The 22,786-nt window shown below is 39.4% G+C and overlaps 1 protein-coding gene across 1 annotated transcript; it reads right to left on the bottom strand.

Annotated features, from left to right (window-relative positions):
* Window positions 1-293: 293 nt before the first annotated feature.
* Window positions 294-20,963, bottom strand: EXOSC7 (exosome component 7). Its single transcript, XM_085051359.1, has 8 exons — window positions 20,361-20,963; window positions 18,937-19,038; window positions 18,189-18,283; window positions 13,269-13,431; window positions 8,759-8,829; window positions 4,108-4,231; window positions 2,992-3,147; window positions 294-429 (listed from the first exon to the last, which is right to left on the bottom strand). The coding sequence occupies exons 1-8, from the start codon at window positions 20,415-20,417 to the stop codon at window positions 325-327; spliced, it is 873 nt and encodes a 290-aa protein (XP_084907485.1). The 5' UTR covers window positions 20,418-20,963; the 3' UTR covers window positions 294-324.
* Between the last annotated feature and the right edge of the window lie 1,823 nt (window positions 20,964-22,786).

The following is a 22,786-nucleotide window of genomic DNA, read 5'->3' as shown; positions in this document are numbered from 1 at the left end:
GTTTACAGAAGTGAAACACATGCAAACAGAATTAAGTGGAAAGTACACCAGTCACTCTGCAACACAGACTCAAGCACTTCCCAGCCAACAGCATCAACTGCTGCTGGTGCACTTCCTAGGTGCCAGCAGTTACCTGTATGGAAAGCACCTCAAATTTGCTTTTTTGCATTTAACTGTAGCTTTCTTTATGCTTAGTAACATTCTGAAAGCCTCTTGGCCAGAAGGATGACTGTGTTGGAACAAAAAAAAATAACCTTTTCTTTATATACAAACTGACAAGATTGCACAATCAATTAAAAACAGTTTTGAACTTTTAATAAAAACTCATCCTAGAAATCCAACTTTTGGTCGTGAGGTTCCCAAATTCTCTTCTTCATCCAAAATCTTCTGCAGGGCTATGTGCAGTGACTTGCCTACTCTTTGTCCTGTCTGCAAAGCAAAGAAAGCAAAACAAACCTGAGACATATGCCTATTAACAGGAAGACAACTCTTATGGAACACTTCCTTTTGACAAATATTTTCCCTTTGATGATTCATACACACCAGCTGGTATCACAAAATGTGATTTTAATTTAGAAAAATAATGGTGGTGAAAGTTTCATTTTAACTTGATTAGGTTTTGGAAAACTGTACACACAAAGACAGTGCTCTCATTCATCAGAGAAGCATTCCATGATCATTAATACCAGATCTGTGCACCACTGGATCACCAAGGAATACAAAATAAATTTACATCAGACACAAGCACACATTCAAATTAGCGAGAACACAGAGCATGAAGCAATATTCTAGCAGCGAGAGGACAAGAGACACCTGACCAGCCAAGCAGCCTACTAACAGAAAGTTCAGTAAGCTCTTCTGAATGTGCTCAGAATCAGCAGAGTGAATTTAGACCAGCTCAACATCCTGTCCTGTGTCCACAGAAGCCCAAAATGCACACTGGCTGCACCACCAAATCAGTCTGCGGTCACATCCTCCACGTGATGTGCAGTTCTGCACTGTCCAAGGACCTTAAAGGAGTTAACAGAATGTTTTCTTTACAGAAATAAACTCCAGCAGTGAACACCCATCAGGATTATCTCCAGCAGTGACCTCTACTCTTCCCACATGCCCATTGCACTGTGGAAGCCACAGGGCAGGGAAACACAGGGCAAGGATCTTAAGGCAGCAGGGCCCATTAGAGCTTTCCCAAGGTCTCTCTAAATGACTGAAATACTGACTCCAAACAGAGATTAAGAGCCCACCCATCCCTAAAGAGCCAAAGGCAGTTTACATTAACATGAGTTTATTGGCTCCTGATCTATGCAGCAAAGCCTAGGCCCGCCATACGGCTGACACAAAACTCTGTTTCACCTCCTGGTGACAACTACTGAAACCGTGGATGCACAGACCTGAAAACAAACTGCATTTTTATTGAAGAGCCACGTGACAGAATATGGCCCATGGTACCAAAGGAAATCTGGGAAGAGCTTTGATGCAGCAGGGTAGCTGTCAATGCTAGACATCCTGAGTCATGCTAAATAAAGGGGAGCACACAACTGTTACAGCTCTGCACTGGGACAAGGACCACTGCAGCAGCCTGGAGTCACGAGGGGTGATACACTTTCTTTTCCTCAAATGTAAGACAACATCACTCACACCAGGTCAAAATGAGTCAAAACTGAAGAATTTTAGTATTGACCCAGTACAATAAGATGTTGCCATCTTATTGCTGCTTGCCTCTCTAGTGGAAAGGATCATAAACTCAGTGAAAAAAAAGCCTAATGCTGGCAGCTTCTCACAACCTTCCCATGAAACTCCCTTCCTAAGAGATACATCCTAGAATGTCTGTTCTCCACCAGTCAGGAAAAACTGAACATCCTCTGACCTGCAGCCAAACCATTCAGGGATAGAGGTGTCAAACGTGGGTTACTCAGCTCCTCCACTGGGCATTCCCAGGCCTTTTTGTTTCTCTTGATATCCTAATCAGGGTGTTGAGTATAAGGCAGGATCAAACAGATTATCTCTGACCTTACAGAAAACATCTTGGTTTTTTTGTGATCAGCTTTATCTCTCACTCCTGCAAAGGAATTAGAGATAAGAGCTCTCTACCCAGGTAAGGGGAGTAAAAGGCATGTCTGAATGCAAATAAAAAGCCCACTGGTACCACTGGAATTAGCACTCTGGATTGACATCATGACACAGTCAAGTGTCATACTCAGCTGTAATTACCACTTGAGACCAGCTGTTGTCAAACTTGGCTCCAACTTCAGCATTCCTCACTAGAGCCATGCAGAAATGGCTGTGTTTCTAGGAAACAGAGCCACCTTTAAGTATCTAATTTTCATTCTGACTTTCAAGTTCAAAACCCATTTCTGTCTCATGCTCAAGGCCAAGCACAGGCATGAGAATTTACACTGGAGAACAGATTTAGGAAGAACCTGAAGAAGGGTTTTAAATGGAATTCTTACATGGATGTGGACAATATCCAGATACTAGAATTTTTATTAAATAGGGACAGATCAGAAACCCAGTGAAGAGAAGAAAAACAACAGTAAAATGAAAACAGTAAGCTTATCATAAAACAAATGAGTTGTGCTAGAATACCATGCAATAGCAATTCAAAACACCATCTCTACTTTCATGGGGACTTTACCATGCTAGAAGTTTTGCTCTTTCAGTCTTCAAAAGAAACAATAAAAGAGGAAACATGTTCTTTAAAAATATTCTCAAAGTTTATCAGCTTAAGCTTTACTGTCTTACAGCTGTGAAGTACTTGCCTGAAACAAATGTGAGTACCATGCATTTCAGGCATGAAAAAGTATTAGACAGTGTCCATTCACATTAGAATCCATTTCAAAGAAACTGCCTGTAACCTTCACGAAGTCCCTTGTGCACCAAATCAAAGCACCAAGATCTCTGCTCTAAAAGCCCTTACTGCAGCTTTCCATACACCCAAGTTCCAGTTCATCCAGTATCATCCAAGACAGTCAACTGCTCAAAACTTCTTACCTCCATCATTTCAAAAATACTCTCAGGATCCAGGCTACCTTTCCCCACTTTCTTCATAGAAGTGATGGCACCTTTACTGGTCACAGAAATAAGCAGGCTTGCCAAAGAACAGGCTTCTTCCTGAAGAGTAGCATCCACCACATGCCTATATCCAATCTGTGAGTTAGTGACAAAACAATTGATTGGTTTGCAGTTCTCAAAGCTCCCCCATTAAGAAATTAAACTGTGAGTGCTGCTTTGTTACTTATCCACAGCCTCCCATCCTAACATCATGTGACCTTTGGAAGTGGTCAGAGACTGACCTGATAGCACTGGATTTAAACAGCCTCTGACCCCAAATTGTGTGTACATAAACAACAGAGGTGAGATAAAAATGTCACTATTTCATACTGTTTTCCTCTCTACTGTCCTTTCATTTGTATGAAACTCCACATCCACCCTTCCCTGCCACTCCAAGCACGGACTTTGCTCCCCTCTATGTGAAAACTACATTTTTCAAAATCACATAGACTCAGGTGAGCCCTCACTTCAGCAATGGCCTCTCTACTATTATGCAACTGTCTTAAAAGAAATGCCAAGCAAACTTTCAGGTAACTGAGCAAATCACTAACACTTGCAATGTGTTACACCATAAAATCAACTGTGTTAACTGTGTGCTATATATGGAGGACAAAAACCTGTTTGAAAGGAAAGGGACAGTATTGCACCTGTGAAAATGGAGTTCTGTCCTCAGGACAAATACTGATCATATAACTCCAGGCAGATCATACAACCTCTACACCTGAACACAATAGCCCCTTGTTTTAACATACTGATGTGTCTGCTGCTCTGGATGTTAAGTAAGGAGCAGATGAAAAATAGTAACTCCTTTACATGCAAGAAGATGCATTTTACAAATGCATAAAGTAGAAACCTGCAAGTCAAGAGTTGCAAAAAAACCCCTTATTTGGTAAAAGTTCTTCTTAACTAGGAGGCCAAAGACAAAACAAATATATACATAGTAGACACTAACCATTTCTGTGGCACTTATTTTATCTCTGGGGAAAAAAAAATGGCAGGCAAAATGAATAGAAACTGGAGTCTCTAGACAGAAAGTCAGAAATTTGTCAGGCTTACTTTGCTTAGTGTGACAATACAGGGCACCTCATCTACATTGAGTCGAATACAATCATAAGGGTCATCAGAAAGCTCAATCTCTTTGGTGCCTTCTTCATCCTCCAGAACACGAACTTTGGGTATTCTGTGGAAACAAAAGATGCAAAATCATTGCCAGAACATGGAACAAATATAGCTGTTTTAGAGTCACAACTTCAGGAATCCTCTGCTCTCCTAAATGAGGCAAAATGTTTAAAAATACAATCCAGAATGCAATCAAAGTAGTAACAACTTACTCCCTGAGATTATAAAGAAAATATTGTAAGTGGGAAGATATTTAGGATAAGATCACCATATTTACATCATTGAAATAATTAGAATTTGAGTTGTTTTTTACACTATTACACAGGGAGAAATTCTTTTGGAACTTGTACAGATCAGTTCTGAACAATTCTTTGTGTTCCTGCCTGGATGTATAGGAGACAAATTACCGAGACTAAATCCTTTTGTACTGTGGTTCCCAACCTTGCAGACAACAGTAAAGTTGTCCAGAAAAGAATACCAGCTAAGGAGATTAGGGGTAAAAAGAAAAGGGGGCATTGGTAAAATCCTTTCTGTAGTGAGATGAGAAGATTTGCAAGATACTCTACTGTTCTAAGAGCAGATATACAAGGGATATGTAACATATCAGGACAAAGCAGTGATGAAAAATCAGGCAGAAATCCAAGAAATGCTTTCTTCCCAGTTGTGAATGATGAGCTCTCTCACAAATGAGCTAGACAGGCTCCTTATCAGTCGTACATACACTGTATTTGTGATAGCCATCTAATGGAAGTTTTATGGGATGATTTAAGGCAGTTTTCTTAGCATAATGAGTAAAGTAATTTAAAACAATTTAGTAGAAGGTGGTATCTCAAGCTGCCAAGAATGTCAGCACCTTATACACCCTCATTTATCCAGGTGCCTGCTAGGATGGAGTACTGACTGAGAGACTTGGCATTCATTACTGTCCAGTAAAACACACACTGAGCTCACCTACACTACTTTCTCTTCCATACATTTGCACTTGGAAACAAAATATTTCAAGATGTCCCTAGACAGCTAATTTCAGTAACCACAATGTGGTTTTATGCTAGTGCTTTTACTGTAGCATTGTGTTTTATAACTACACTCCGGAGGTTACATTCTTTTATGTCATCTGTAACAAATCTCTAAAAAGAGGGGGAGATAGGGGCTGATTTAATGAACATTTCCCCCTACTAACACGAAGTGATTTTTATTGTTCCTTGGAAAAGTATTTTAGTTATTTGTGGCTAAAAGTCCTAATGGCAAGTCCTTCAAAACAGCTAACCCTGCTCCAGTGACAGCAAATTCCCTATAAGCATACTGGCCTGAGCCAACCCAAAACTGAGACTTTGAGCAAGCAGAACAATTGTGATGTGCACTTTTTTTCTGAAATGAACCTCCAAATGTTTTCCTCATTACAAATGCATCGAAGCCTATTTTCAAGTTTAAAATATTTCATTAGAAGTTGATGGAATAAGGTCACAAGGTGACTAACCTTCAAACTACACAGGACAATGGACAACACTGGACAACAGCCTAGTCAAGCAAGAAGTGTATGTGCCAGAGCAGTGTTTAAAAAACAAAGCAAGATTTCAAGAAAATCTGTGATATTAAGAAATTTCTAACTCCAACCTAAAACAACTTTGAAACCAGAGCAGTGTTTGGTCTGCAAGAACACGTTGCCAGAATTACTATCTGAAAAATGCCTGCATGGAGCTTTTTTGGCCAAGAACTGATAAGAGATAAATTAGAACTACTGCAAAAGCAAAAAGATCAGACACAAGCATCACAGTTGCACAAAAAGGGGCTATATGGACACAAAAACTATGCAAAGCGGATGTAGCACAAAGCTTTTCCGGAACACTGTAGATTTCCTCTCCCAGTTTGTGAAGATTTATCTTAAGAAATAGCTGCACATGTTTACTTTGCAACTTTTATTTTTCTGTTTTGATTCCTGCAACTAATCAGGGCAGAGATCTGTACAGCAAGACTCAGTCATGTAACAAACAGTCTTCTTTTCTGTGTGTGCAGATCCAGATTTCAAAAATGCAAAACCAGTCCCACCCTTGCAAGCAGGCATCAGTTCTGCCTCTACCATGCTGTGCAGGAAAAACTCCGTATCTGCAAGGCTGTTGTGCCATAAATTTTGTCAGTTTTGTAACTTGTGTATTTTCTGCAGCCTCGGTTGCAAGTAGGCACATTCCACAGGACAAAGTTTAATGTCCTGACACGGTAGCTATCTGCACATTTTGCAATATCTACTTCCATCTTTAATAAATCCATCCTTAAATATCTGGGAGACATGGGTAAGAATAAAGTCTGGTATCTGCTATGTTGTGCACATGATCTTGATGTAGTTTTTAGAGCGTGATGAACCATACAAAACTGCACAAAACTGTTAGGAGTAAATGTTCTCCCTAAAGCAGTCCTATTGTTACTGTTCCATGCCTGAAGGGGAAAGAATGAGTCAGGTCAGGCATTCAAAGGATTTAAATCCCGTTGTCGTGCGTAAAATTCCTTAAACCATGATGTTGGATTTATTTAGCTCTAAAGCAAAATGTGTCCACAGATATTACAAAAATGCTTAGAGCAAGATTTTAAATTGAAGCTGAAGTTTTCAAATACCTATCTGAATATCTAAAATTTTGTAGCTTCAAAGAAAAAACAGCTGCTCTGTGTTCCAAGGCTGAAGTCAAGGCTGGAAAAGATCTGAAAACACTTAGAACAAAGTAAGAAACAAAGTAGGAAAAACAAGTAAGAGTTGAAGAGGGACACATGTTGAGCACAGTTCAGAACACTTAATCTGAAGCAATCTTCAAACTGATATCTTGTCTTGTTTGGAGAAAAATATTTTATGGAGAACAGGCAGCAACTCTTAAACAACCTTATGTCAAATCCAAAGAAAACCCGGTAGCTACCAAAGGAAAGGAAGAGCAATAGTGAATGAGAACAACAGGCTTTCACTTTGAATTTCACCTCTTGACTTTCTGGGCTTGTATGAGATGAGCTGTACTAGCATTCCCTGCTCAAATCAGTAAGATAGGGTTTTCAAATGCAAAAGATCAACAGGCTCTGCACTGTGTCATACTGTACTACATTTCGATGTGATACCCAACTTCAACAACAGTCACAATGTTTGCCTGCAGTTTAAAGATTATATAAAGGACACAGCTGTCAAAGGAATAAAAATAAAGAACATTAAAATAATTACACCCTCCATCATGTTGTCCATGCTCCCAGAGCAACAGATTTTCTTTTATTCACTTATTTAATTCATTACTTTTTATATGATCTTCTTTATTCTAGTTAAAATAAGAAAAAAGACCTAGTTATCTCATCAATAAAGCATGAGCCTTGGATCTGCAAAACAACTCACATGCTAGTAACTGTTTTAACTATATGACTTTTGCATCCTGGCAACTCACACACAGAAACACAGGCATTTCTTCTCTTTAGTGTACTGCCAACTCCTTTGTGAGCCATTACATTGCTGAAAGTATTTCTTAATGTTATAAAAACAACCTACTGTTAAAAGTTACTGCTGAGAACTTGATTAACATTGGAAATTTCTCAGCAACATATACAACTTCTAGTCTCAGATGGATTCTCCCCTTATCCCTTTTAAAGTGTTTATAACCTGATACACTGCCTGTCTTCAAAACCATATTTTCCTCTTCTTTTTGCATGTATTTTTTCAGATCTAGTACTGTGCCTTGATTCGCTGATAAATAAGCCAGAACTACACTAGTGACTTCAGCAGACCTCTAATTTAATGCTGAAGAACAATTTGAGATCCACTTTTAAAACATTTATGCTTGTAGGAGTCTAGGTTTTGCACCTCTACCAGCTATTTTTATCATGTAAGTTTGTTAGCAAAGCCATTCACTAGGCTGTTTTCTCAAGGGTGCTACAAAACTCTGTACTCCCTTTTACCTATGGATAAAGAAGATTAAAAACAATAGAAAAAATAGTAGTGAATCTTATTAAAAACACACAGAGAAAACTTGCATCATTCACTCTAATAGATTTTATTTTTCCATTCTTTGAATTAAAATGCATGGGATAAAGTTCTTTTAAAGACACATTGTTTTCCCCCTCCCTACAATCTCTCACTACCACTTTTTTCCTCTCTGTTTTAAAAAGGACTCTAGGCTGACAGTTAATTAGAGTGAAATAAAAAGTGGGAAATCAGAGCTAGTTACAAATCAACAGTCACACTGACAGAGGGCTTCTTATTCAGCAGCATCACATACCAGTAAATACTTCTTATTTCAAACCCACAAGGCATTAACACCAAGGTCTCCAACTACTTGCAACAAAAGCATATGGTTAAGACTTTTTTCTGGATCTGGCTACAGACAAAAGTTATATTGTGAGCATGATTGTGCATAACATGCAATATGACACTTGATTGTTAGAAATTGAATTAAAATAGCATTAGTTCATGTTACTTGCATGCAAATGACTGCTTTGTATCTGAATGCAGGCTGTCTTGGGTATTTCTTGTTTAAATAATTAAACATTAAAAATGCTTTGCTCACAGAGAGTACCTCTCTTCCACTTCCCATGCCACTTCCACCCACATGAAATGAGATCTGTGCTTTACCTTGTGTTAAAGAGAGCTGCCTTCACTGCAACAGAGATTGCATCAAAGATGTTCCCACCACATTCCAATAACTGGGGAAAAAAAGAAGAATCTCTTTAAAAGACAATCAGGCTACTGCCTTTAAATGAAGCCTTTGTTTTATTTAAACCTACTTGAAAAGGAAGAAAATTAATTACCAGAACAGGTTTTTAAAAAACAAAGTTGTCTTTAAAGTCTATCTATGAAAAGAAACAGATAGGAAATTAAGATTCAGCTAACTGTATTATACATGCAAAACAGAAGAGTTAATGCACTTCATAATGAAATTAATGATTAAATTTAATAATAGAAGCTGAAATGAAACCACCACTGTTCTTAATCTTCCTGTGCTAAGGTTCTGAACTAGACTATGACCAGAATACTCTTTATAAACACATCACATTAATTTTTTAATGTTAAATCAAGCCAATCAGTTTTCTATATTTTATTTCAAAGAGGAGCCTTTTTTTAAATATCAGCTGGACAAAACCACCTGGGAGAATTGCTTTCAAAGAAGAAACACAAATTGTCTCCAAGAACATAGTATGGAAAGCTAGTTATATAAAGTACAGTTATGAAGGCACATCGTGATTTATTCTCTTTATGGGAAAGAGTCATGGTCAGGTGTGTCTTGTAGCTGAAAGTGATCTAAGGAAATCCTGATGTCAAAGTCTATTTCAAATGAATGTTACCATCAAGTGAAGCATGTGGAGGGAGTCTAGCTCAGCTTCTAACCATGAAGATTGAGAGAAAACAGTCAAAGAGAAAAGCAGCACTGCATACCAGGAAAAAAGGGAGGGCCCCCATAACCACTAATACCTTCTGCAGGCTGCCAGACAACTCAGAGATCTCTGTCCATAGCTTACTGTCACTTCTCTGACAAGCTCCACTCTCACCTGCCAGTACTATTTCTTCAGAACATACACACACACAGAGCAGGCAGTTGGAACAACTTCAGCAAGAACATGTGGATGCTTCTCCATGACATCAATCTATGCTGTATGATGAGAGCAAAGCAAGTTTTGCAATGCTGATTGCATTGACTGTTCTTCAAAATCTATTTAAAAATGAGATAAACTCCTGCACGGGGAGCAAATAATAAATGAAATATTCTGTAAAGACAGTTTCTTTTTATGAAGACAGACTCAATAGTGTAAAAAGAATGACAAAAAGCTGGGACAGAAAACTAAATATAAAGGTGATCAGATTATTTCTTTGCAAACAGCTGCTAGATACAGAGAGGTTAACTTGCCCCTTTCAGTCATTATTGGATTTTACTTGATAACACAATAAGCCCCACAATATCTTTGTTATTAAAACACAGTAATAGGCTGTGTCTGCACTGTTGCTAGGCTTGTGTTCAGGCTACTGCTCTGAAGCCTTATCTGTACTACAGTGGCTCCTAGAGGCAAGGAACACAGCCTGCACAGAGCATGGTGCAACAATTCCTCCACAAAGAAATAAACACTTCTCAGCTGAAGTGCTGTGTACTGAGATCCTCCCATTTATTTATTGATTTTTAGGACTAAGAAAGTCTGCACAACTGTGAGTTATGGGAAGCAGAAGAATCTTTTGTGGTTTTAATTTACTGATATGCAAGTGAAAAAGTTAATGGAAAGAAAAGATAACACATTGTAAACCTGACCTTATTCAGAGAAACCTTTCCTCCAAAAGTAGAGATTCCTAACTTTTTTTTTTTAATCAGACTTGGGGGGCAATAGAAAACATGAGGAAATCCTAGAAGGTGCTCAGCAGAGAATTGCAAAGTTTTCAAGAGAACCTAATGCACCCTGTCCTCCTGACACACAATCCACTGTTACTGGGCAGGGAATAGTAAGAGATTGCACACTTTGATGCTCCTTGCTTAGCACAGCAGGCTGCTGGGGCAAAATTGTATGGAGAAGGCTATACATATATATCAGAACTCACTCAAAAATGCCTAAAAGTTTATTTCTGACATCAATGGCTTGCTTGGAAAAGGGGAGAAACTGAGGGAAACAGAGAGAGAGTGAGAACATGATTTTGTGGTACTCCACATTCATAAGCTACTATTTGGGAGTGGAATGCCTTCCATTATTAAGAAAGAATGCATATACTTTGCAAGGTCAAGGTATATATTCTTGACCTTTGACACATATATCTCAATGTGTATATGTCTGCATCTTTGTGGCGTGCATCATTGAAGGTATGTTTTTTCCAGTCTGACTGTACACAATTATAGCACAGCACAAGTACACTGACCACTAGAAAATATTTGAGAGATGTTTTTCATCGATAAAGCTGCGTGACTCCGCAAAACACACTCTTTTCTCTTTTGAGGTTGCATGTGTCAAATTCTGTTTACACACAGGAGTTAAATACAGATGGTTCAGTCAACGGTACACATGGCTAAACTGCATAGCAATGGAGTATTTCCAGGCTCATAACATTCTTTCTGGATCCTTGTCTTTCAGAACAAGAGTCTTCCAGACAAGTACCTTTGCACCTGTCCACAAGGTACCAGTATTTTCAGCCTTATGACAGATTTAAGGCTTACTTTCCCTCCAATTTAACTGTGCAACTCAAACACCAATGTAGACAATTTCCAGCAATTCTGAAGGAAAATATCACCCAAAGGACTTTCCATGAGTATTGTTTTTATGCTCAGAATCTGTCTTCTTCAAAGGACAAATAATACGAGCTGCTCCTTATATTAGCCGAAGTGCCATCCTTCCACCGCACTCTATTAAAGTAGAATTCTATAGGAATGATTCACCAACAGCAGCTTCAGGAAAATATGTAGGTGTCAAGCACCTACATTAAGTATACACTATCACATGTAATATGTATGTGTACTATTTAGAAAAGACAATATTACAAAAAAAGTGAAGACAGAGGCCTGAGGTAGAAAAAAAAAGGTGGGGGTGGAACAGAGTAAGAGAGAAATATTAACAGTATCTTGTTCTAACTGTACCAACAGCTCTTCAATGGCTCACACACAAAATCCCTGCAGAATACAACATTAAAAGACTCATCAAGTTTAGAGTCTCAATTAAGAACCTGCAACAGATTCTTTATTGGCACTGTAAAAAGAGCTAAATGTAAAATCCCTCACATAATATATGTCCTGATGTTCATAATTTCAATACAAATAGTAGCATGAAAACACTGAGGCTGTTTTTCACTGTAGCTGTGGACAATCAACAAATCTGTCCAAGAAGAATCAGATAATGACCAGCTATAGCTCATAGAAAAGCTACACAAAACAGTATACAGTATACATGTATATATACAGAAGCAGTCAGCTTTATGAAAGTCTTTGTTTATGCAGTGCCTATGCAATGTTAAGCAGCATGCTGCTTAAATAAGCACAGCATTTAATATTCTGTACCTCTGCTTGTAATTACCTAGTAACTAAAGGCCCCAGTGTGATTTCTCAGAACTAACACTTCATTCCCCATTAAGCCATGCCAAGCTGCAATAAGCCAGTGACTTAGGCTGTTAAAGCACTCAGCAGAGGTACACATTCCATCATTCTGTACATGGACTGTCGTGGCATGTACCATATCTACCATAATTAAGCTAATGCTACTGCTTTTTAAACACCTAATGAACTAATTTTCACAATTATTTAGTGAAATATTTAGTTCCTATTTTGTTCAACAAAATCCTATATTTAATTTTCTGTCCATACAGCTTAATATTTTGCATATTATTTCATAGACACTAATGGATTCCTGTGAATAAGATCCCTCAACATATTTTCACTTCCTAATTTGACCAACAGAAACTCAAATTTGGACCAATAAGAATTGGAAATAATGTTCAGGGGAGTCTGACTTGCAGACTTCTTTTAAAATTCCCATGACACAGTGCTTTTAATGCAGCATATTTTGGAGATTGTGCTGCTGTGTGGATTAGATTCGTATGCATAAAATTCAGTTTCTGTTTTTCTCATGGGAACAAATATTCAGTTTATCTTCTGTGTTCAATAATGTATAAACTTTTCATCAAAAGCACCTAGGCCAAATCTAGCTTTTGCCAGAAAAGTTTCTATTTTACTTTACTGAATTAGTAGTGATACAAGTGCAAAGAAGCAGAGAGGATGGGCAGTTATGTTAGGGCCAACATACACCCATGATAACTTAACATTCATTACAACAATATATTTGCTAATACATCTAGCCTGGAAGAAAAGTGTACCTTTCTTTAGTGGCAATTTCCTTGTCAGCATAAGATCACTGATTTTTATTTGGGACAGATTTGGAGTATTCAATGTTTTATTAGTTCTGCAGAGGAACAGCAGCATCAAGAAGAGTAGAAAAAGAGCAAGCTGAAATTAGTGATTAACTGCTCTAAGTAGATTCAGAAGAGAATGGCCATCCATGCTGTGACACATTATATCACATTAGGAGAAGCTTTTTTAAATATAAGAAAATACGCAAGGTTATGCTAAGTCAGTCTCCGCCTTAGAAAAATTTTGTTGAATCTTCGTTTTCATTTTGGTACTTACCAATACATCCACATAGAGAACCCAGCAGTGCTCTTTGGGATTAATACAAAGGGATTTCAAGTCTACACTGTTCTCGCAGCTGAATACTCTGTACAGTGTATTTGCTATATCTGTGCCAAGTTCTTCTCCTCCCCGGCCTTCCAACTCAGGAGAATTTGAAGAACTAGATAAAGAAAAAAAAAATTACTTTCACTTCTGAAACAGCAAATACCCAAAGAACACTTCTTAAATATAAAGCATTAAAAGTATCTAAGGATTTATTTGTACAAGAATAAGTGCCCTATATGAAAAGGAATTATTTCCATTTTGCATAAGAGAAGGTTTTGATGCAGATAATATACTGACATTTTGTTCCAAATACTAATACTAACTAAATCCCACTAGTATCTTCAGCTCCCAAGTTACAGTTAAAATGGACGAATTCTCTCAGAGATTATTTCTTAAGCACTGTCACCTTCTATCACCTCAACCCTCTTAAAAAACAAAAGTGACAGAAAGCTGTACTAAGTTCACAACAGCTAACAAGACAGCCTAGTAAGAGTTGAATGTTAAATTATTAAGAGAGTGGCTAAGAAGAGAGAGAGAGAGAGAGAGAGATACGATGATATGACAAGTAGAATACTAATTTCTTAAAAGTAACATGACTGCCTGACCTTAATTGGTAATTTCTTTACTGAGTGCATTGTCTGCTATCAAGCCCCTTAAGGAAAGCAGGTCATTACTCTCAGCAACTGCAGCTTATGGAGACCAGCAATTAAAGAATGTATTTTCCTGAAGGGATCTGACAAAGTGTGTCTTCACTTCCCTGATTCCAACATAACAACCTTTATTTATGAGCAGTCATGCAAGAAAGTCTTTGGGTGCTGGGGCCTGGTACACAGCTAAGAACAAACTTCTAACAATAAAAGAAAACAGGCCTACAAAAAAACCCCTAAACAAACAAAAGCCAAATCAAACCAACCAACCAACCAAAAAAAAAAAACCTCAAACCAAACAAAAATTGCCTATCCTCCAAAGAACAATAAAACAGAGCAGAAATGTCTAGAGATGCATATACGGCAAAATAATGAGCAAAGATTCCAAACCCAACCTCTGGTTTATAGAGAAGGCAAGAACATTCTCAAGCAGTGGATCTGTGGCAGCACTGCAAATCTTGTTTTAAAATAGTCAGACCTCCACCAAATTAGTTTCTCATTGCAGAACATATCAAAGGATGTGGTTCCACAGAAGTAGTTTTGGTCTATTCGAAATCTGTTATGGCAAAGCCCCACATTTTGTGTGGCACCTCACAGGGCCAATTTCTCATGTATGTTCTGTGTCTGTATGATGATATGAAACCTTAGCACACAAAAATACAGCAGAAAACAAGTCTGGGAATATAATCCCTTCACTTAAAAAAAAACCCTAAACAGCTAAAGATTCATTTTATTAAGGCACTTAATAAAGTGACTTAAATCATCAAGTGAGCTGTACCAACAATACTGCAGAACCTATAACCTTACATGTAATTACCTACTGTTATTCTTACCTCACCGTAATTCTCCCACCTAGTTGTTTTGCAGAGTTGCTGAAAACTCCGAATGTCAGGAAGAACTACTGGATTTTATAGAAGTTATTTGCTTCTACTATAAACAGACAGCACTACACATGCTTAAAAATACAGAGAAAAACATTACTGCCAATTAAGCACTGATCTATGCTTCCAAACCACGTGAATAAGCACTGCAAGCGTGATACACAATATTCAGAGTTATTAGACACCATTTTTATGAGATAGAATCATATCTAAGTAAAACTCAGTGCTCTGTCAGGTCTTCAGGTCATATTAAACAAGCACTTATCCATGGAAGCAGATTTTATGCAAGTTAACAAGATCATTCTGTTTAAACCATTCTGTTTAAACCATAGTTATGCAAGCATTATGATCTCTATGGTTAAGTTGAAAAGAATTATTCAAACTTCAATCTATGCCTCATTATTATTTCTAAACACAAAGTTGTATTTTTTGATTACAAATGTACACTTTCTTTGACAGTGAGTGGGAAGAACCTAGGACTCAACTGGAATATACTGTATATTTCACTGCATCTTAATTCTATCATTATTTTAACACTTCAGTTCCTTGCAATCAAAGTGAAATAAAGAAGGTTAGCAGGATATTATTATAACTATATGGTAAATACTGCCACCTAATGCCTACAGACTATGGCAGTAACTTACACTGGAAAAAATTTGAAAAGGGTTTGTCTTAACAGACCAGAAAGAGAAAATGCCAAAAAATTGGCTTATGGAGCATAGAAAGGACTTGGTAGTGGTTCAGAATTTCTACTCCCAAATAGCATGTAATTTTCAAGATTATCAAAATAATTTCATTGTGACATTCCTAACAATCTAAGATTCGTCCTAAAGCACAATGATGCTTCTACCACAAATCTCTACTGAATTTCCAAACTCTTCCTGTCACCAGTCAAAATCTTTCTCTCACAATTAGTAAATATTTCCCACCTATTGCTCAGGCCATTAATATACTGTAATCTACAGAAAATCAGACTTGGACAAATGTATTCCTTGCTTCCCTAATTCCACAAGCAAAATCTGATACATTCAAGAAATTCAGATGCCTGCTTTTCTTGTTGTTTCTTTTTCTTACAGTTTGAAAGCGATAAATCAGATCAGCCACAAAACTCAGATGTGAGAAAAGTAGACACAGCAGTCTTTCAACATCAAAGGCCAGGATAAATGTCTTCTCCAGTGATGATGGGCAGTTAGAATATCACATAGGACATGGACTTGTTTTATGATAATTGATTTCTAGGATCAAAAATCAGTGCCCCAAAAATCATCCCTTCCAGAGACTCACATTAAAGTCTGTCTCAAAATGGGATTAAACCTGCTGCTCAGATTTTAGGTAAAGGACCCAGAGCAGAACAAAGAGAATTAGGAGTTTGGAGCAGAGAATTATATACATGATCCAGCAAGTGATTATTTTCATCAGTAAAAGAAACCATGAAAGTTTTGGGAAATAAGTATTTTAAAATAGTAATCACTGCAGTCTGCGTTTTTGTTATTAGTTTCAACAATATAAATTCCAAGTAGAACATACAGAAAATTCATCAGGAGATGCAGGGTATCAAATTATGCTCAGTTACTACCACCCAGTGGCAGTCTGGAAAAGGATCAGGGTACTGACAGCAGCTCATTCCCCTTGACAGACAACAAGCTGTCTCCACTTCTTGTTTTTCAGATCTTTCTAGAGGATAAAGGACACCTTTCCTCATGCCACAAGCATGTGAGAAGTGACTACACTTCTCTTAAGTTCAGTCTTTTGGCCAGAAATTGTTGTCACAGAAATTAAAGATTACCTATTTCCTGAATTGACAAGATCCATCTCCCACAATATCAGTGCACATCTCCCTCCCATCTTACGAAGCAGAGATTAACAGAAAATACAATCTAACATTAATCTAATGAACTGAAGTTTTTCTAACATTTATTTACATACACAGGAAGTGCCACAGAGCTGCCACATGGCCACAGACCACTTTTTTTAGTAAGGAAATGTCCCTGCAGCCAGTGGACTTTCTTCATATAGAAATCACCAGAAAAAAAAGCCCAATAAACATGTACCATTTAAGATACTTCATACATGAGTTCTAACAGCAGGACCACACTCAAGATCATCTTCCCATCTGATATTTTTTGAACAGCAATAGTAAATAAACTATTGATTCACAGGTAAGCACTTTCCTTTACAAAGTGTAAGTTTCCACAGTTAACTAGAACATGGTGATGTACACAGCCAGTCTTTGATGAGGCTGCCTAATGTGACATACCAATGTTAAGGCAGATATAGATAATTAGGTCAGAAATATTATCAGATATACACTTACTTAGTAGCTCTCATACGTCAACTTTACCTATTGGTATATTGGGTAAATGCCAGAATAGCAACAGTTTTTGTTTTTAATAAAAATAAAAAGAAATTTCACATGCAAAACAGCCAACTTGACACTGCCAAGGCTTCTGTGAGAGGCTCCCATAGCACATTATGTCACAAAGATCAGTTTTGGGAAGTCTGCAAGACGTGGATACTGTAGTCTCAGACTGCAGTCCAGATTAACACTGAGATGTCACTGTTCTGTCTCAGAGCAACGAGAAAACAAGAGTTCTCAGTTTTCCTCTACCTTCCTCCATAATTTGAACACTATGAAGACTGCAAGGATAAACAAAGTCCATTTGTACCAGAACATAAGGACTATGATTAAAAACAAACACCCTTCTAGTTAATAAAACATCAATTCACAGAAAAATATATAACTAGATTTTCTAATTAGTTTTCGCATCTGAAGCATATACTGGGGATTTTTCTTTTTTTAACCAAAAAAAGTTTTGTACAAAACATACTTCAAACTTTTTCCACCACTTTCACAGACAAAGTAAGCAAACCTTTAAGTACAGCTAAAATACAGATACATTGGTCAGACAGAGCCAATTCTTTTCCTTTTTTTAAAGAGCCAACTTTCTTTTTTTGGAAGAGATTTTCTCCATTATATCGTGTAAAAAACAACATCTGACATTTTAATAATGAAGTCATGTTACATGCATGTGTATTTGAACCATTACTCTTTTCCAGCTGCACTGATGCTATGCAATTTGGGATTGTTTTACTTACCCTGTTTTCATCCTCTAACTATTGATTTTAACTTTAATCCTATTGATTTGCTTCTTTTGGGTTTGAGCATCAGCAGAAAATTTCTCAACACTCACTGCTACTGAAACAGTAAAATAACTTGTTTCTATTACTCAAACCCTTAGAAGAGGTTAGTGGAATGAAAGCATAAACTTCTGAAGAATGGCAAGACCTGATTAGTCATTTATTCCAAATATTAGATCTATTTCATTCTTTTCTAGTATACTAACCAGTCAACAAAAAATTCCAGGTAACCTTCATCTGGTTTCTCCAACTTCGGTGTCCCCATTTCAGCTTTTATGCCTACCAAGATATCAGTTTCTCCCTATTAAAACAAACACATATCACACAACTGGAATTATAATTACAGAGCTACTTGTTTAATTTAAATGTCTATGGTAAGCTGACATTTCTGCCTTTCAGTTATCGGTTCATTCTATCACAGTGAGCTTAAAAGAACTTTTTCTTTAAAGAACAAAACATTTTCGAAGGACAATACTAGGCCTAAGAAGATTCTTCATATAATTACCATATTACATTTCTCTAGGTTAAAAAGACACTCTTAATATCCAAGACTACTTCTGTCCTTCTGGTTCTGTAAACAACTCTTTCTGCAGAACCTTCATAATGGTGCAGAGTAGGTTTATCTTCTTCACATCAACATGTCAGAAGTAGTTTTGCTTCATTTTAAAGGCACAGAAATTTTTGTCCCCCCCCAGGAATTAGGCACAATGGCAACTTCAGTTGTCAAGATTAAATGTTAGATTCACTCAGACCGAAGGCTATTCAGGCACTTCACTGTAAATCCAGCTCAAGTCAGTCTGCATTAATAATATATCCTGTCATTATTTCTATAACCCATAGTTTCAGTTACTGCTATACACACACAAACCCATCTACAAGTAGCATCAGCTTAACTAGTCACATGAACAAGAAACTTCATCAGCAAGGTACCCAACCCCTAAGACATTTACCTACCAGCTTTACTCTTGCAGATCCACTTGTGTTTGATACAACATCTGTTTCTACTTCTGCACATCTGTAGTCTTCACAGCCACGACCATCTACACGAAGGTCCTCCTAAGTATGACAATCAATATATGGCACTTAAGGGAATCAGTAATGAAAAGTAAAAAACACACAAAACCCAAAGCTCCTGTGATTTTAAACTTTCCTTGTCTATACCAAACTCAACAGTAAAAAGGATATAAAAGCAACAACTCATAGTTTCATCATGGAGTACAAAAGAATCAGTGGTACCTTTTCCTTTGTATTTAATTTATGTGGAGCTTGCAAAAAGCAGTCTGCAGGCAGATATGACTTGCACCAAGTCCCTCCAATTCCCAAAAGAAAACTTCATATTCCAAAAATGTAAGGGTCATGTCTTTAAATGGTCCTTTACCCAACACAACCTGGCTCTTTCCTGGGATAGGCAAGTTCTGTACTTTTACACCAGTAATTAGAACCCCAGCAGACAAAAATAATACACCAGTCTTCCAAATGCTTCCACCAACTTGTATTTCAAAAGCAGGTATTATGCATCCTCTGATACTATACAACTTGTTCCCATAAAAACAGGCTCTTTTTCAGTAAAATTGGGTAAAAATACAGTTCTTTTATCTTTAGAGCTTCTTCCTAGACACCCTTTGCTCTTCCTCCTTGGTCCACTCATGCTGCTTCGCTAAGTGACAGCCTAAAACTCTATCCAATGGCAATACCTTGAGAAACAGCCAGGGAATAGGTGGACAGAGCCAGGAAAGAAGAGCAAATGGGGACACAAGAAAGATATTAAGCTATTAGCATCCAAAGGAGGGCAGTGAAGATGGTGAAGGGCCTTGAGGGGAAGCCTGGTGAGGAGCAGCTGAGGTCACTTGGTCTGTTCAGCCTGGAAGAGACTGAGGGGAAACCTCACTGCAGTTACAACTTCCTCGTGAGGGGAAGAGGAGAGACACTGATCTCTTCTCTGTGGTGAACAGCGACAGGACCCGAGCGAATGTCCTGAAGTTTTGTCAGGGGAGGTTTAGGTTGTATGCTAGGAAAAGGTTCTTCACTCAAAAAGTGGCTGGACACTGGAACAGGCTCCCCAGGGCAGTGGTCACAGCACCAAGCCTGACAGAGTTCAAGAAGCATTTGGACAATGCTCTCAAGCACACGATGTGAGTCTTAGGGTGTTCTGTGCAGGGCTGGCAGTTGGACTTGTGGATCCCTTTCTACTCAACTTATTCTGTGATTCTGTGAAAACAAATCCACGTCCTGCTCTCAGCGTGCTTCCCGTTCCGATGCGCAGGGTGCTCGGATGATGACTACTCCAGCGGCTCGCCTCCAGACACCACGGTGGAGTCCTCCCCTCCCTCCTAGCCAGCCCAACCCGCTCGCTGCCGCCCGGCGCCCGCCCGCGGTACCTGGACGCCGTGCACGATGTAAAGCTTCTCCGCCTCGCTCAGCACCACGGACGCCATTCCCGCCGCCTCCCGGCCGCACCTGCGCAGTGCCACGCTTCCTCCCTGCCTTCCTGCCTTCCATCCGCCCGCCCGCGGCGGGAGAGCTGCCGGGTGTCCATAGCTGGTGTCCCGCCCGCCCAGCCGGCACCGGCACCTCACAGCTTTTCCCTTCCTGCGGGAAAAGCGGGGAGTGCAGCCGGAAAGCCACAGAAGCCTTTCACCGGGAGTAGGCGCAGCGCTCTGGACGCGGTACCCACTGGGCACCCCTCAGCCGGGAAAACGTCCCCCCCAAGAAGCTGGCCCTCGTGCTAAACCAAAGCCTCCTCTTTCTGCCAAAAACTCCTGAAGAAGGCTGTGGAAATACCCCAGTGCTCAGAAAGGATCGCGCAATGATAGTGCTCAGCGTTTCCTCATTTTCCTTGCAGAGCTTTTACCTCAGAAAGGTCCAAGCGAGGTGCGGTGCGCGGGGAAGGAGGAGGGAAGAAACCAAACGCTTTCCTGAGGAGATTCTGTTGGTCCTGTGCCAGATATCGCTGGGAAAGTGGCGTGGGAAATGTAATTAAAAACTCGCAGTATATATTAAAACAATAATTAGGAGTTGGGGGTTTTTTTGAGAGCCTTAATTGAAAGTTTCATAACAGTCGTTAATCTAAGTTTGCATGTGTTTTTGCACAGCTCCTGTGTATAATTTTCAGGGTATTTTAAAAGGTGCTATCTGACTTCACACTGATGCCTGCTTGGATAAAAATGACCCATGGCTCCCAAGGATCACACAGCACATTCCCAGAGTTTATCTAGCTTTCCACAATTCCTTGCTCAATCAAATGTACAGATCATTCGTGGCTGTGCCTACTTGAGCAAGTTGGTGTGGTGCAGTGGGAGCAAACTTGAAGAGCAAGGGTTGTTTTTGGAGGTTTTAGCTTTGGTTTGGCTGCTGATCTGTCAGCAATTGGAGCAGAGCTGATGCATTTCTGGGAGTCTTCTCATGGCTTACCTGCATCCAAAAGGAGCCAAGTTTCTGCACGCTAGGGTTGTTGCATGGGAATTGCTTACTGCTTCTTGGTGGGGAGAGCCAGCGATGCAGCCTGGCAGAGCTGGGAGCTTGGGTGCTTGTCCTCCCCACTCACCCTAGGGAGGTGAGCGGGGCCAGGTCTCCTTCCTGGGCCAGGGGAGTGCCATACAAAGGTAGTGCCCATGCATGAGAGGGCCCTGGCTTGTATATTCTCTCTACCTAGCATCTGCCAGTGCTGCTGTCCAGCACAGACTGACCCTTTGTTTGACTCACAGTGTGATACTTGTGTGCTTACATTCCACAGTGTGAACCACACAAGTAAGACGAAATCAGAAAGTCCCTGAAAAAGTGAGTGAATTCTTGATCTGAAACACAGTGTTAATGCACATGCACCCTTTGATTTCCAGTGGTAGCACAGGGAGATGACATTCTGGCTCTCATCTCAATTCCTGCCTATCTCATGGCTTAGACCGCAGCAGCTAACAGTTCCAATTGCCAGGAAAGAGTGATTTGTTAATTTTTTTCCCACCTCTGCCATCCCAGCTTGAAGTCTACCTAATGTTAGTCAAATTCTTGCATAGTCCAGAGGCTCAGCCAGCAAATCTTGTTCACATGCAAACAACAGTTTTTCAAAGGCTGGAAGAGCCCAGGTCTGGCTCATTTTTCCTCGGGGAGGGCAGAAGGCATCCTCTTGCCCTGAAGAGCACTTCTGAGGACATATAAATTCCAGCACAAGGCCATAGTGAAAGTTATCATACAAAAAAGGATGGCAGTTGTTTCTTGGGTTTGTTTACTTTTGTTTTTTAACAAAGGCAAAGCAACGTCTTTTCCTCTAATGTTATTATGGTAAATGAATGACATGCGTTGCCCCAAATATAGCAGCCTGAGGGAACCCCCTGAAATGTGAAGATTTGCACTGCATGATTAATGCCTGGTGACGCCGCAAAGACTGGAAGCAGTGGCTTGAGGTGGAGAGTGTCAAGCAAACTCCACCCTTGCTCTGGCTCTGAACATGACAGCTGCAGTGGAGTGCTCTGTCACAGAATCACAGAGTCACAGAACGGGTATGGTTGGAATGGACCATAGTGGGGTCATTTGGTCCAACCTCCCTGACCAAGCAGGGCCATCCTAGAGCACACGGCACAGGATTGCAGATGGTTCTGGAGTATCTCCAGTGAGGGAGACTGCACAACCTCCCTGGACAACCTGTTCCAGTGTAGCATGGTCACTGCACAGTAAAGTTCTTCCTCATGTTCAGGTGGAACTTCCTGTGCATCAGTTTCTGCCTCGCATTGCCTCACATCCCATTGCTTGGCACCACCGACAGGAGCTTGCCTCCATCTCTTTGGCCCCCACCTCCCATTCCTTTAGACAT

This window comes from Lichenostomus cassidix, chromosome 2 (genome assembly GCF_008360975.1).
Source record: "Lichenostomus cassidix isolate B80296 chromosome 2, HeHo_3.0, whole genome shotgun sequence".
NCBI classification, from domain to species: Eukaryota; Metazoa; Chordata; class Aves; order Passeriformes; family Meliphagidae; genus Lichenostomus; species Lichenostomus cassidix.
Note: the sequence above shows the minus strand (reverse complement) of the source record. Positions and strands in the feature narration are given on the sequence as shown.

What these genes read in the sequence shown, in the direction of transcription:
- EXOSC7 (XM_085051359.1), bottom strand. Translation starts at nt 20,417, where the DNA reads ATGGCGTCCGTGGTGCTGAGCGAGGCGGAGAAGCTTTACATCGTGCAC. An exon ending in ACATCGTGCACGGCGTCCAG is followed by an intron (nt 19,039 to 20,360) that starts GTACCGCGGGCG and finishes TGTCATACTTAG; the next exon opens with GAGGACCTTCGTGTAGATGG. An exon ending in TTCTCTATGTGGATGTATTG is followed by an intron (nt 8,830 to 13,268) that starts GTAAGTACCAAA and finishes TTTTTTCCCCAG; the next exon opens with TTATTGGAATGTGGTGGGAA.